This window comes from Manduca sexta, chromosome 20 (genome assembly GCF_014839805.1).
Source record: "Manduca sexta isolate Smith_Timp_Sample1 chromosome 20, JHU_Msex_v1.0, whole genome shotgun sequence".
NCBI classification, from domain to species: domain Eukaryota; kingdom Metazoa; phylum Arthropoda; class Insecta; order Lepidoptera; family Sphingidae; genus Manduca; species Manduca sexta.
In genome coordinates, this window is record NC_051134.1 from 12,187,492 (window position 1) to 12,203,256 (window position 15,765).

The following is a 15,765-nucleotide window of genomic DNA, read 5'->3' on the forward strand; positions in this document are numbered from 1 at the left end:
AACTTTTGACTAATACCAGTCTACTCCATTTCAACGGGTTTAGTTTCATTTATCAACATTATCTACTTTCCTGATTTTCTCTCTTCGTTACGGTTATCAAGATTATTATAAATAAATGATTCTCTGAATAGATTTATTATCATTGAACAATGTCAACAACGATTGCTATTGTTAACTAGAAAGTCGTACTTTAGAAGTAAGGTTACTCTTGATCTAGTGTAGCGGATCTTGTAAGTACATCGCATCCGACATTCATAGTTATCATTACTTATAATAAAGCGCTTTTTGTTCCAGCGATATTGGGGTTAAACGCTTATGTCGACAGCTGCAATTAATACTACGCTAACTTGAAAATGTCAGCTTTACAGGAGAGAAGTTTAAAGTGAAAAATAAGATAAATTTTATAATACTAGAGGTTTATTATTGAGCGTTTTGTCTAATTCAATATTTTATGGCAAAAAAAAAAAGAGATTTTGTAAGATTATAAAAGCTAAAGAAAGAATAAATTTGCATTCTAACGGAATTTTGCCAAAAATCGATTTAGCATAGTTCGATTAATTGCTGGTATCGATGTGATGCTGGTGAAGAAAAATTACGTTCGTTTGTTAACATTTACGATCGTTTTATTTAAATAATTTATTCTTCAAAGATATTTAAAATGTTTGATATTAAATTCATTGATGCTCCAAATTCATATACTGTATTGTATCTACAAGTTAATGTAAGATTTTGACTTGAAAACCGCAAGCAGTCATTTTATGAGGTTATATATTTTTATTTTGATATGTGCTACCGGATATGTGGTTTCGATTAATAACGGTGGTCAATAAAATAAATGACAATAAGTGTCGAGTGTAACTGTTATACTAACCAAAAAATCATTATTTATGTGTCAGAAATATGTACACGGCTGTTGATAATGTATTATTCACTAGAGTAATGACTTAATGAGAGGCACTGGCATAAAATAAGTAGAACACTTCATGAACAGGAGAATAACACTAGTTTCTTTGGCCTTATACCATTTCCACATTATTTGCTAAATGCTAATTGATTTACTCTCTGTAAAGAATCCAAAACTAAAATATATATTTAACATAAAGTAAAACTTATGTTTATAGTGATGATGGAAAATTAGTGCCTAACCTGTCAGATTGTAAGTTACGATTTTCCCAAGCTTTAGAAATACTAAAGAGTATTTTAAATATTCCTACGAAAGAGGCCGTGGGGCTAAGATGTTTTGCATTGTAATTCAAGATAAGTCATGGTGAGCGGTGTCGGCCTTTGGGGTGCAACCGTGCAATCATGCCTCATGGTGCAATTGTATGTACAGTAATCTGAATGACTACCTACCAACCTAATGACACGTATTTACTGTGTAAGAGTTGTGCAGTCTGAAAATGAGCGCAATAACACATCACGCCCTTCAAAGGCTCGAGGAACGTGGTATAAAATATGTAATTATGAGATATACGAAATCGCATTTCATATATTATAGTTTTGCCGACGACTGCGCTCTCGTCAATATCGATTTTCGGGATAAAAAGTAGCTACAGCACCCAGGCATAACATGAATATTTTGAAAATTGGATCTAGAGTTGCAGATTTTAGCATATAATTACAAATTAGACTATGTCATGTCCATTAAAGTCGCTCTCAAAGGGCTGCCGGCAGACGCTTATCGGTAGACGGTCAAGTGGTGGGTGAAACTCTAATATAAGTGGAGATTGGTTCAAAATTGCACTCTTCCCAGATTAGTTTCCGATATGTCGCTATATAAGTTCAATGAAAACATATATTATGTGTAATTGCAAAAATAACAGTATTTTAAATAAAAAAAAAATGTAATTGTTACTGTTACCAATTTTTGGTCATCAAATGTTCGCAAAATGTAATGACTTTTTGAAACTTTTTTGTTACGTAACTCTATAGCGTAGAGTCTATACCATGTTTTATATAAGACGTACGGCAAAATGCAAAAAAATCTACAAATATAAATACTATCATTATTTTACTATCACTTCCGGTAATTTTAGTGAATACACGGCATTTGACATTTAAAAGAAGCCAAAATAATTGTTATTTACTTAATGAAGAGAAATTGCCAAGACAATAAATAAATATTAACAGGTTTTACTAGATCGTAGGTTTGTATAATACAGCGCGTACGTCATAAGTACGTTCTAAGGCGATGTAGACGTCGTCATTTTTTCTATAGAAGACCTATGCGTTCTCATTTCCTTGCTTCAGCAAGTTTTTATAGATCCTATCTATGATATTTACGTCGCATAATGTGAAAAGGAAAAATTTTAATGAAATAAGAGGACTTGGTATTTTGTTGGTAATATATAACAATAATATTATGAAATATATCCATTTATGTAGGTTATCTAATATTGCAAAATCTGAGTAATTTACTGATCGTGTTTTGGAAAGAATGTCGCATTTCCCATTAAGGCTTAGTTAGAACCACTCTTTATTCTTTTTTTATTAATTAAAAGAAATCAGCACCTTTACATGCGCAAAACAGTGCCTGAAGCCAACCCCACATTAAAGGGAAACAAAACCATATGAAATGTCGTTTTAGAACAAAATTTTACTCAGTATATAGTTAAGTAAATGAGTGAAACACGTATTGATATCCAATTTGTTCGGAAAGAATGAGTAAACCATTTTATTACATCATATAACATAACGGTTATACAAGAATGCGTTCGTTTATGTTCATCAATTTATTACAGCTAAGAATGCAGCTTTACCGTTAAACAGGGTTGATCAATGCTGCTACCAACAGCTTCGATAATAGATACATTGTGTGGACAAGGGAAAACTGTGTTCTTTTCACGCATTTTATTTACCCACACGCAATTTTTGTTAAGGGCTATTAAACTACTATTTCATAGGTTTTTATATGGAGAGTTCATGTATTATATTTTTTTGTGTAAATAAGCAAAGAATTCTATCAAATGTAAAATAAAGGCGTACTTTGAAAAGGATCTTCAAAGTAATTTTGTGTTTAAATATTTGCAATTCTAACAACAATGAGAAAGTAAAAAAAAATTAAGGTTTTAGTGAAAATTTTAATATTGCATATTCAATTTTCATATTCGTGTCATATCATATAGTTTTCCATTCTTTTTAAAAATCTCTTCAGAAATATACACTTGACAGTAGACGGAACTTAAATTTATAAATTAAGTAACCATTTTATTACCACTTCAGAACAATTATGGCGCTGATGTATTAAATTATTTATATAGTATGGTGTATTAATACACTGTAGGAGTTATCAATCAAGCACATTGCAGTGCAAATACATTTTGTCCTTCACCTCGAAAAGTGCACACTAAGCTACCAAGAACTCCGCATTGTTATTTACCAAATACCTAATGGAAGCATAGAAAGCATGCATTGTCGAAAGGCACTGTGCCAAAAAGACCATTTGTTAAGTATACACAGCACTTCTATGACGTAGTTCCTATTGATTTCAAAGATGTAGAGTTTTATGAGATGGAAATAAAACTAGTTTTCGAATTTTATCGTTATTTTTGTTTGGTTATCGCTCCCGAAGTTTCGAAGGTTTTGCAGTCCTCATGGCCACAGTATAGATTGTGATGTGCGTCATTCGAAAATTATTAAATTATAATATTATCTTATTATCATTATTATATATATATAAATTATCTTTTTATTATTATTATATATATAAGTATAGAATTATACGGAGTTAAAAAATACTTATCTTAGTAACCTGTAGATAGATATATAGAAAAGGTCTTGTATTAACACAAAGGTTACATTTTTTTTAAAACTTTCATACCGCAGTACCAATAACAGAAGGTTAAAAACAAAAAGCTCTATTGTGTTTATGGAAATATTTTTCAATGTACGTCAGGGTTATCGATCCCATTTATATAACAGCAGTATTACAAACTGTAGGATAATAACGAAACTATGTTACTAGTCATCTCTAACGGTCAGCGTAGGGTGGCGAGTCTACAAATAATTTCTAGGATATGTTGGTGTGCATGTGGATTGTTGAATGAAAAAAATATAGTTTAATATAAAAAAAATATTATTTACTTTTTATGGATGTAAAATATTTAATAATTGTCTCACAATTCTTGGATATCAAATAAAGCTGTTCAGACATGATATCATAAACGAAGACAAGATTGAATATAGAAATCAAAAACTAGCCTGGGAAACATTTTTGACTAAATGTTAACAATCTTAATTTATAATTTTTGAGTATTCGTAAAATTTTGCTCGTTAATTGCGTATAATATAATTCTTTCATGAACCGGTTATACCATAACTGATAATGCCATACGAAATCCTAAAAAAAAATTAAATATTTGCATGACCATGGCTAGTTAGAAACTGTACTAACATACATCCAACTAGTGGATACCCTAATCGGAAGACGACTAGTTGCGGCTGCATGTCTTTGATCTGTGGTTTAGTTTGCGGTGTCCACTGATTAGGTACACGAGTCGTGACTTGTCTACCCATACCTTATCACTGTGATTACCGTAATAATTGGAATTTTCTGTGTAATAAGTAATTTTAAATTTACAGCAGAACTTTTTGTTATGGTTGTTGTAGTTTTCTGCTTATTTTGAAGTCTGGCGTAGGCATATTATGAGGTATTGTGGTTATAATGATTTCTTTATGTTGGAATTCAGGTAAGATTGTCAGTGCAGATAACGATTTAAGAACAGTGCACCAACTTGCCAGCACCCAGTTATTTGATTAACTTAAAAGCACAGTCTAATGATTGGAACTTATAAGCGGCTTTAACTTAAACATGTCTTCGAATTACAATGAATTGCATTTATTTTGTGACTGAATCTACCATCATATACGTACTAAATCTTATTTGATTTAAATAGAAATAATTGACAGAAATTTGCCTCAAGTTTTTAAAATCAAAATTGAAATTAAATATAACTTTGCCTGTTTTAAATAAAGCTTTTATAAAGCAAGGTCAACAAAATAATGCGCAGCGCCCATTAACTTCAAGGCTACTACAAAGCTTGAAGAGAAAATGAAATGTCGCATAATATAACTGCAATATATAATTTCAAGGGTATCCCTAAATTTTCGCAGCAAACTAATTTCATGATTTAACAATTAAAATACTGTTAAAACTTCATCATATAACACAATCACAAACATAACTGTTACATTAGTATTATGCCCTAGCTTTTGCTCCGGCTCAGCTCGTGTGAAAGAGTTTTCCTGCAATAAGAATGAAAATAGTGTGGATTGTGCATTTACTTAAATGTTATGTAAAAATACTATGCAGCTAATTTATAATGTACAATAGTTTATTTTCCCTTATAAATAAAATAAAATAATAGCCTTGTTATATATTCTCCCGAAATAAAAGTAGCTTATGATGTTAAACTATCTTCATACAAAATTTTAAAGAAATCCACTCGTACATTTTGAGTTTATCGCGTTAACACAGACAGACTCGGTGAGGGACTTTGGTTTATAATATGTAAGGCAGTAGCAGCTGTATTTAGTTTTAAACATTCTTCATAAATGACTCAGAATGTAACATTCTGTTTCATATAAGTTTCGACATACTATAAACATTCCCAAAAATCTCAAGATGGGCAATGTAGATTTTAACAATAGCCAGTAAAAATAAACAAGACTGTTAATTCGAGTAAGCTTTCGCTGATTTTGTCACCACGGTAGATATGTAACTTTCGTTTTGCACAGGACCATTTTTGTAAAGGGAACGATATCAATCTCATGCCACCGCTACGGAAATCGAATTTTGTTCATTACGGAAAAGCAATTTCGCGTGATGCGACCTACAAATATAGAAATTTAATAACACAGTCTCTAGGTGACACTTACATAAATATTGAGAATTCTAGATTAGAAAGCGCATTACACGCATGGCGTCGTAAATATTTCATAATGTAAGCCAAGACAAATTCAACTTAGTTCTAAATATGTCGTGACAAACGCTAACTACTAATAAACATAATAATTTCAATGCCAATCTAGGGCTGAACGCCTTGTCAAGTATTTGAGATACGTAACGTTATTACAACCGATGGAGTATTTAACCTAGCTGGCCTTAAACTTAAGAACATACCTCCGTCGAGTCGTAAATAATTCGTTTTCACGCACTGCTTGTTGAACACGACTACATTACAGGGAATATAATACAAGCCGCTCTATCAATTATACTAGATTATTTACAAATATCTGTAGACTAATAAAATGCAACTATGATTATTTATTATAATATATAAATAAAAAAATAAATACCTATGCTTAGGAAGTTTTGGCGTCGCTTCTTTTTAAAAAAAACAATCTTAATTCTTTATAGAAAACACTCCATAACAATGAAGATTTTATGATAAAGATTTTTATATGAAACATTTTGAATTTATTTCTCAAATACCGTAAATTATATGTTAATAGTACCATAAAATATATTAAACATATTATATTATGACCATGTCTAGAAGAAAACTATTGACACATTACGTTTAAAGCCATTGTTGTGATTCCTAAAGGTATTTTTATTGGACCTGCTAATTGTAAACTTGTAACGTGCGAAAATGCTCAATAGTCAAAAACATTGTTGTGTAGATGAAGTTTTTTTTATGGCGTTTGAATGAATTAAGCTACGGGAAAGTGGCCATTGTGTTCATTTTTTCCCTTATACAATTTATCGAAAGGTAATCGGTGAGAATTTTGAAAAAAAGTTGATAGAGTTAATACAATGATGGAAATAGGTCTGTGCAACACCATGTTAAATCGAAGTACGTGCATCGCTAAAGCTTGAGTATTTAGAGTGTTTTTTAGTGAATGTGTATAACTTTAAATGGTAATGTAGACATTATAGAGAAAAAGAGAATACAGAAAATAACGTAATAAAAACAGTGTAGTGAAGTATATTACATTGCCTTTTTCGATGAATGAGTTACAATCGATGGAGTTGTAAATAATGCCCCAGCATGTTTTAAATATGATGCTAATTAACAAGAATCGTGAGCAATAACATGTGCGTTCCAGAGTTCTAGAGCTGCACCATTGAGCACCATTGAGCTCTTGGTAATGGAGTTGTATCATCCGTATTCGTTCTATCAATACTAACTCCCCATATTAGATTCCTCTGAGATTATGGGCGAATAGGGGTAGCAGTTATCATCTATATTTTTAGCATTGCATTAAAAAATAAAATTGCATTAAAAATTCTCTCGCTTGGTTGCACCAAGAAAACTAAAATGTTAAAATTATATAACACAGATTTTTTTTATTAGTAAATTACACTTTAGACAATTCCACTGCCATAACTTGCATATACCAAAGGTAATTAAAGAAGATAGCTTTTGAATTATAATTTAACTTGAAGTCGGATCGCATGAATTGCTCATTACCATTAAATCCAACCATTTCGTACATACCACACGCGCGTGAGAACTACCCAACAAACGATGATACGCGTGGGAGTTGCTTACGAAACATCATGTAGCCAATATACAAGATTGTTACACTTTCTATGTTTGTGGCCCTCGCCAAAAACTAGTTTACTAGCAACTGATGGGCCTCTCGAATGCGACAGCCTAGCTGGGTACATACCTAGTACCGCTGGCAATAAGAATATTGATAGGGTAAAAAAGGCAGTGGAGTGGCATATAGTGGTTTTAATTTTAAAGCTCTATGTGCCGTTGCTACTGGCCTAGAACTGACGGCTATCATCAGGTGAATGACATTCGTTACATCATGCATTTGGAGATTTCCACCACTTTCAAAGAAGAGAGGAGAATTTAATCATGCATTTGTATAACAAATACGGAAATATTATAATATTTCTGTAATTATAATCCGTTGTTGATAATTACCAACAGCCGCAAAGTGAATAAATAAAGATAAGTTAAATTAAAACAAAATAAATAATACAAAAACAAAATAAATAAGAATTCGGTCGAAAATCAAGTCTTACAAAATATCAAGTCGGGTGAAAGGAGTAACATGCAAATGACAGATAAAGGATGCCCGATAAACAATGACGTCACCGCTAACGGATGTCAACTGTCATCGACGGTACGGGCGAGTGTCAGAGACTTACATCTAAATATACTGTTTATGTCTTCGTTTCCGTCTCAATACACAGTCACTATTATTCTTAAATTAGTAATATTTTAAAGACAGGTTGCTACTTTCATGACCCAAAAATGTTGATGATACTGTAAGCATTCTGAACTAAGAATTTACTATGTATTATATCTGGAATTAAATAATTTCTGTAAAACACAGAGTATTGGTACTGTATGACTAGTATGAACTAGCATAGAAGTTACAATGGTGTAACTTCTATGTTTTTATGACTCTGCGCGACGACTAATTTTCTGGCATTGATTCCATACATATGTATGTAACTTGCGCAACTATTTTAATATACTTAGATAGTTCAGAAACTTAAACTGTTAATCTGCGATTTTAACTTGGTAACTACAATTTATAAGCACAACTTACTTTATTTCTGAGAAGTATCTTTACATGCCATAAACTTAAGTCTTCATTCAGATTTTTAGAATGCCTTCAATGTATTAGTCCTTAGACTTATTATGACTTAACAATGACGTGTGCGTCATAGACACATTATAATTTTTGAGCATAATATATTAAGTATAAAATAATCCATTTCGAAGGCCAGAAAGATATCTATGATTACTCTGGTATTGTCGTTGTTTGTGGGCGGTGGTGATCAGTTACCATCGGATGAGCCACTTCCTCATTTCTTCCTTTACTTATCATCATATTATAATAATATCAGCCCTGTATTATATGCTGTCCCACTGTTGGGCACGGGCCTCCTCTACTACTGAGAGGGATTAGGCCATAGTCCACCACGCTGGCCTAGTGCGGATTGGTAGACTTCACACACCTTGGTAATTCCTATGGAGAACTTCTCAGGTATGCAGGTTTCCTCACGATGTTTTCCTTCACCGTTAAAGCAAACGATAATTCACAAGGAATACACACATATATTTAGAGTAGCCAGTGTACCCTTGAGTTTTGAACCTGCGAACATTCGTCTCAGGCTCAGCAGTCCGTTCCACAACCAACTAGGCTATCGCCACTTCATCATCATCATATTATCTCAATTAAAAATGACTGAGCACATTAATATTGTCTGTAGAAGGAAGAAAACAAACAGATTCCAAATATGTGACGATGGCGTCATACGCTCGGAGGCTATTGTTTAGAGCCGGTATCCGCCTTACAACATGTACCTGGCTGTTACACACTTGCTGCCGTTGATGTATGCTTGCGTTTATGTTTATCTCAGTCTTATTAACTGCTAGATTGGGAATTCTTTATTGATTAATCGTCATTCGTGCAGAGAACTATTTAAAAATGTTGTATATTTTAAAATTCTTGAACCATTCTTCATTCGCAGTGGTAGAGTCACAGTCTATCAAATATGGGTTTAGAAACGAATCACTTCCATCTTTACTTGTAACCTGATCTTACAATGATACAAATAGAGAATTATGTGTGTATTTATTTTGGATATATTTTTGTGGCTTAAACTTTCTACTCGTCTATTCTTCTATAATAGTCAATGTCCTCTCAATGGTAGAGAAGACTCATTACCAGCAGTAGTGTAGGTTTTGGATACGTAGATAATAGATTTTTTTTTCTTCTGCCTGTTCCTAGAGGCTTATCCAGGCCTTGTTCCGATATTGTCCGATAAATAATACATTTAAATAGACAAGGATCAATTTAGATAAGAAAAATCTGAATTTGAATCAATATGTTATTTATTTAAAGCAATACTTTAGTGTAAGTATGTCAATGTTAATTATTATATTATTGAAAACCAACAAACCGTGGACCGTGGCAGTTGACGATTACGTAAATTACTTACATTTGATTTGCATCAAGGTCTCTACCTGAATTTCCTTACAAATCTGTAACTATTTAGTCTCTGACTGATGACGTAGTACACTTATTTTTTATGTCGTTCATAGTTTTAATTTTAAAGTAAAACTTATCATAAGATACTTTGGTTCTTAACGTTTATATATTTTAATAAGTTTAAGTCCATTAAAAACTACACATTTTCTTTTGCAGAACATATTTCGTCTATAGACACAGAAAAATACTTCATATACGTGCAAAAAACTCATAGCTCTAGATATTTTATCTGAAAATTCAGGATGTAATTTACCTATAATAACAATATATACCTATAACTAACATACATTATAATATATAATATATAATATATACCAGTGACTAACATATAGTGAAATATATGTCAGTTATTGGTATAGAAATACGTGGTATTCTTGATTAGATATTAGCTTACCTACAGTAGTTATGATAACGGGACTATAGGTATAGATATTAGTCTGTAATGCAATGATCTACACATTAGCCTTAGTATTTCTAACTCGATAGAACGACTAAATGAAGTCACCATCATTGGCAACTCACATTAACGTGGGATAATTAACCAAAGATCATTCTCCACAGGGTCACTCTGAGTCGAAGGGTGCAAAGAAGCGGGACAAGAGTGCCAGCGGGAACGGCAACAGCAAACCGAGTCGGGGTGTGGCCACGTCGTTTGGGTTCCGTCGGCGGCCGGCCAGCACCTCGCGCGCCGACGACAACGCGCGCCGCAAGCAGAAACCACATGATAAGAACGGAAATGGAGGTAGATTTTGCAAAAGTTATGGATGAAAGAAAGAAATAAAAGATTTACTATTAGGACAAAGACTGTACAACATGTATAATAAATGAATAATAAAAAAAACAAATAAAGAAAAATACACTATTATACCCATTATGCCAATAATGGGAACCCTCATTCAGCCCTTGCAGCAGTACTAGCATGACTGATACTGTAGCGCTGATTTTCATTGAGGGACCCAGTTGACGTACGGACACTAACTTGATGTGATTAATGTACTATTTTACTTACAATAAAAAACACGTAGCATAATTCTGTGTTCTTCTATTTGTTATACATGTAATATATTGAGGCTATTGTAGAGTTTCTAACTAGTAGTTGCTGGTTGACTAAAAACCTTAAGCAACAGGAAAAAAAAAGAAATCTAAATTTCCCAACTATACAAATTCATCTGAATAATTATTATAAAGAAATATACAGCCAGGTGTCAAAAAACATCTGGTGATAACACCAAAGCTGCGATTATCGTATTTTACTTCAATAGGTGGAATTTTAAATAAATATTCTAATTTAATAATTATAATATAAGTAATTTTAAATGATTGAGTTCACAACACACTTTTACTAATAGCTTCGACGGAGGATCTACGGGCGGAGGAGGTGTTGTCGGGCCGGTCGACACCTCTCGCACGACCACGCAAGGAGACGGCGGGGCAGCCACTACGCACTAACAGGTAAATTTCATTCATTGAAACCAATATTGATTCATCTATATTGACAAAAAATAATTTCAGTATTCACTTTATTAATTAAGCAGCGATAGCCTAGTTGGTTGTGGAACGGACTGCCAAGACGAATGTCCGCAGGTTCAAATCCCAAGGGCACACACTCGTGACTTTACTAAAAACATTATGTGTGTATTCTTTGTGAATTATCGCTTGCTTTAACGGGGAAGGAAAAAAATGTGAGGAAACCTGCATTCCTTAGAAATTCTCTATAGGAATTTTCGAGGGTGTATGAAGTCTACCAATTCGCACTAGGCCAACGTGGTGGACTAAGGCCTAATCCCTCTCAGTAGTAGAGGAGGTCCGTGCCAAATAGTGGGAGAATATATAATACAGGGCTGATATTATTATTCACTTTATTCGATATTTAATTGGCAATTCTCACAGTTGATGTTATAAACGTAAATGATTCTTCAACTAATCTTATTTATATAATTGCCTTTACATAATCACATATTTACTAGTAGGAAACATTCAGAGCACATTATTTATTCATAACATTAGAAAGTGTTGTGTTTATGGTAATGCCCTCCGGTTCAATAGGAAACCAAACACACATTGCAACGTCTCGATATGGTCGGAATGGATTGTTGCTATAACATTTTGTGTAGGCGTTTATGGAAAACATTTTATAATCTACTTTATTGATCTCAATCTATTTGGCTTGCAGCTATGATTGTCTAGATATTTGCTATTTTCTATTTTTATTGCTTAATACTGCCCCTAGCAATCTGTAAACACTTAAAAAACTTGCATTTGTTATGTGGAGCATCTACTTTTACTAAACAACACTTACTATATTACCTTACTTGAATATTATCAAAATTAATTTCATTATTTTTAATATAACACCCATACGTTGCTTTTTACCTTTCCTTTACCCATTCAAAAGTAGCTCTACATTTCTACCAATCCATAATCATTTATACTTAATCCATAAACACATAATATTTTCATTAATAGTTTGCTACATTCATAATAATAATAATGTGCATTTTGAGCTAACTTCATATTGTATACCGACGGTTGAAAGGCTAATTGACTTAAGCCACATTTTTTTTGCGACACTAACTTTCATACATATTTAAAATCAGCAATTTTCTCTATGTTTTTTTAAACTAGTTAATATTTTTGGAAAAAGATGGCGCTCAAGTCAATTTGCCATTCGACTGTCGATATCATCTTTCCTGTGGTGTCTGTACAGCTATACAACTAACAAGAATTACAGAACAGTGTCATTGTTCAGGTTCGGTTTCAGACAACAGCATGCGAAGACCGCGAAGGTGGGTGACGTGAGTGTGGTGGCTGAGCAAGCCTTCGGAGCCCCCAATAAGGACAAGGAAACCGCCATAAACAATAATGCACTAGGTACGTGACTAGGTTGTAAACATCATCTATTGTTTAATTGATATTTTTATCAGACTGCGTATTTGTATCTAGGGATCATATTAAATAATCATGAATAATTTAAATCGGTAGAATATACTTCAGTTTTTAAAACGAATCGTAACGTATTTAATAATTTGTCTTTAAAGAAGATAGTACAAAAATAAAGTAACATGTAGAATAATAGGTTAAAAAAGGAGAAAACACAATAGTTTTAACACTGTGAATCTGTTAAAAATGAAAATAAAACTATATTCCGGATTTTATCGCGGTTTTTATATTATAGTTTAGGTACTCCTGTGAATCTGTCCTTTTCATAGCTTTTCTCCTTATTTTGTTGGAAAATATTTATGTTACGCACCTGTAATTATGACATCTATTTAGGTGGTACAATCTATACTGGTTTTTAATTGACATCCGGGATAACTTGATTTAGAGAAATTAAAAGTGGAAGTATTTAGTTATGCAATATTCCAGTTTACATACAACGGAAATATTGGTTGTTGCTCGTCAACCTTGTGTTCGTTTATATACACAAACTGAATATATTAAGTAATTATTAAAGAAAGTAAACACAAACCGGTCATCACAACTAACGAGTTACTAGTTGCTTGATATCTCTGACGCGAGTACCCCTGGGTACTGCTTAGTAAATTTCTACCACCAAGCATCAGTGAGCAAAGAATATTGTGGTACCCGTTAAAGAACGTTGTAGTCATTGTACGAGCACTTGTCAGGTAGATATTTAATCTCTTACTCCCTTATTCATAGACGTTTTTTATCTAAGGACGGAGCAAAGCCACAGCTTTATCATAATAACAAGTTTATTTCTGAGTTTTATTGTTGTATCTCAATATTAGCCAATCACAACGGCCATATATCTACGCACTGCGAAGGCTGCCATGCCGTCAGCACTGACAAACGGACTTGTTATCACAGCTTTGCTCCGTCCTTAGATAAAAAACGTCTATGAATACGGGCGTCATAGATTATAAGTGCTAAGTTATGCAATTCAAAATTTGGCCGGTTTTGATGCCGACAAACTAAACAAAAAGCTGTTCCATACGACGTATAAAGATTTATAAAACTTTCATTCATCAGTTTAGACATAGAAACACTGTTACCGTTTGCATAGAGCCATCATATCTCAAAACGCAACATTTTTCAGTAGTATAAAACAAATAGACCGACACCACAGATCATTACGAAACTAATATTTTATTTTCAGTGAAATAGGTCATTTATTTTCGGGTAAAGTGGTGTTCCCGTTTTATTTTGAAATTCACTGTTTTCATTTCACTTAGCAAATAGAAACTATTGATATTAATGTGCTTAATTTTAGCAGCAAAAATAATTATAATTACTCAGAAGGACAAGTATTATAATGTTTCCTATTTACTGCGACACTCAAAACATTTATAATGTAGCATTTTTAACACAATAAATCTCACGCTTCTGCAAAATAGTGGAAAAGTTGTACAAAAATAAATTCAGTACAAAGTACCAATATTTTAAACTGTAACTCTGTCTGTCTCTTTATAGTAAACCTAGTTGTTGTTTTTATAATATTATAAGCCAATCTATACTTACCATAATTAATTGTAGATATCTACTTAATTCTTTTTATCTTAGAATTGTATAATTCTAGAAGTTGTTTTAATGCGTTTAAGAGTTACACACAATGCTCACGCCCGCGTGAAAAGGTTTTTCAGGGATAAAATTCCCGCTTTATATTTGACTGAGATAATAAAGCTTATAGCACTCAAGAGTAATGTAGCTTCGTATTAGTGAAAGAATAATATAGATATATAATAATAAGAAGAAATAAGTAATAGTAGAAATAAATATGCTGTGTGTATTACCTGGTATTACCTAATAGTGTTTAAAATAAAATAAATAAACCCCAATATTAAATTCACAGATAAGAAAAGTACAAATAGCGCGTACAACCAGCTGCCGCTGCTGACGACGCAGGTGTCGTCCACCGGCGTCACCACCATCGTGGGCGCCGCCGGCATACCCAAGAACGTCACCAAACAAACTGTCATACTCACCTACCAGCCACAGCAGTATGCACAGGTAACGAGAGTGCACTCAACAACAAAAATTTCCGAAAATACATCTTACGTGATGATTATAATCAATCACGTCAATCGACATTACTGAACCGAGGCTGTATCAGATGTATTGCAATCGTTAACGCTAATAGAAAACAGAAAAATGTATGGGAACATATCCTATCGATAAGTCAGACGCTAGGATCATTTTCATATATAACGTTAGCGTTAACTATTGTAGAAAAGACATGTTGTCCACAGTCCCTGATGGTAAATATGTTTCCGGTAGTGGCTTTATAAATGGTAGGAAATACACACAATCATAAATATGAATTGTCCACTTCCCTCCATAGCTCCATATCAGAAACTAAATAAGTGACATTTGTTTTACAGGACGGACGCACAAAACCCACCAGGGTGTCTGAGCAGACTCGAGCGCCTACATCCCGCGCCCAGCCGCTGTCCGACCGGCCTCCGGGGAAGTACACCTTCCAGACCAACCAGCTGCCCAGGCCGCAATACCCAGCTGTTAAGAACATCGACGCGAAGGTTGCTAAGCAGGTAGGATTGCCACTTACCACCTACCTTTAATATATTCGCAAAACAAGTACATAGGTGTTTGGTTTATCTAATTTTTTGAGGATATTTTAAAAATATTCTATTCTGCTAGTAATACTTAAAAGACAATGTTGCATAGATGTTTATGGTCACACTAGTCAATCTGTCATGTCTATGAAATAAAATTTATGAATTACAGTGGTTTTCCCTTGAAAACTTGGTCTGATTTTAATTTAATCATGAAGAAATTAATTACGTTACATCTTAAAATTTCAAACAATTATCAAATAGCGGAACC

The 15,765-nt window shown here is 33.1% G+C and overlaps 1 protein-coding gene across 4 annotated transcripts in view; it reads left to right on the plus strand.

Annotated features, from left to right (window-relative positions):
• The window catches only part of LOC115446875, a 45,633-nt gene that overhangs the window by 21,421 nt on the left and 8,447 nt on the right, over positions 1-15,765 (plus strand). For 3 of the 4 annotated variants that reach the window (XM_030173685.2, XM_030173683.2, XM_030173686.2), the window contains 5 exons: positions 10,525-10,705; positions 11,313-11,415; positions 12,713-12,834; positions 14,774-14,931; positions 15,303-15,470. In XM_030173685.2, the coding sequence (XP_030029545.2) occupies positions 10,525-10,705; positions 11,313-11,415; positions 12,713-12,834; positions 14,774-14,931; positions 15,303-15,470 (732 nt within the window). The remainder of the gene's footprint in view (positions 1-10,524; positions 10,706-11,312; positions 11,416-12,712; positions 12,835-14,773; positions 14,932-15,302; positions 15,471-15,765) is intronic. The other variant, XM_030173684.2, reaches the window with a different exon arrangement.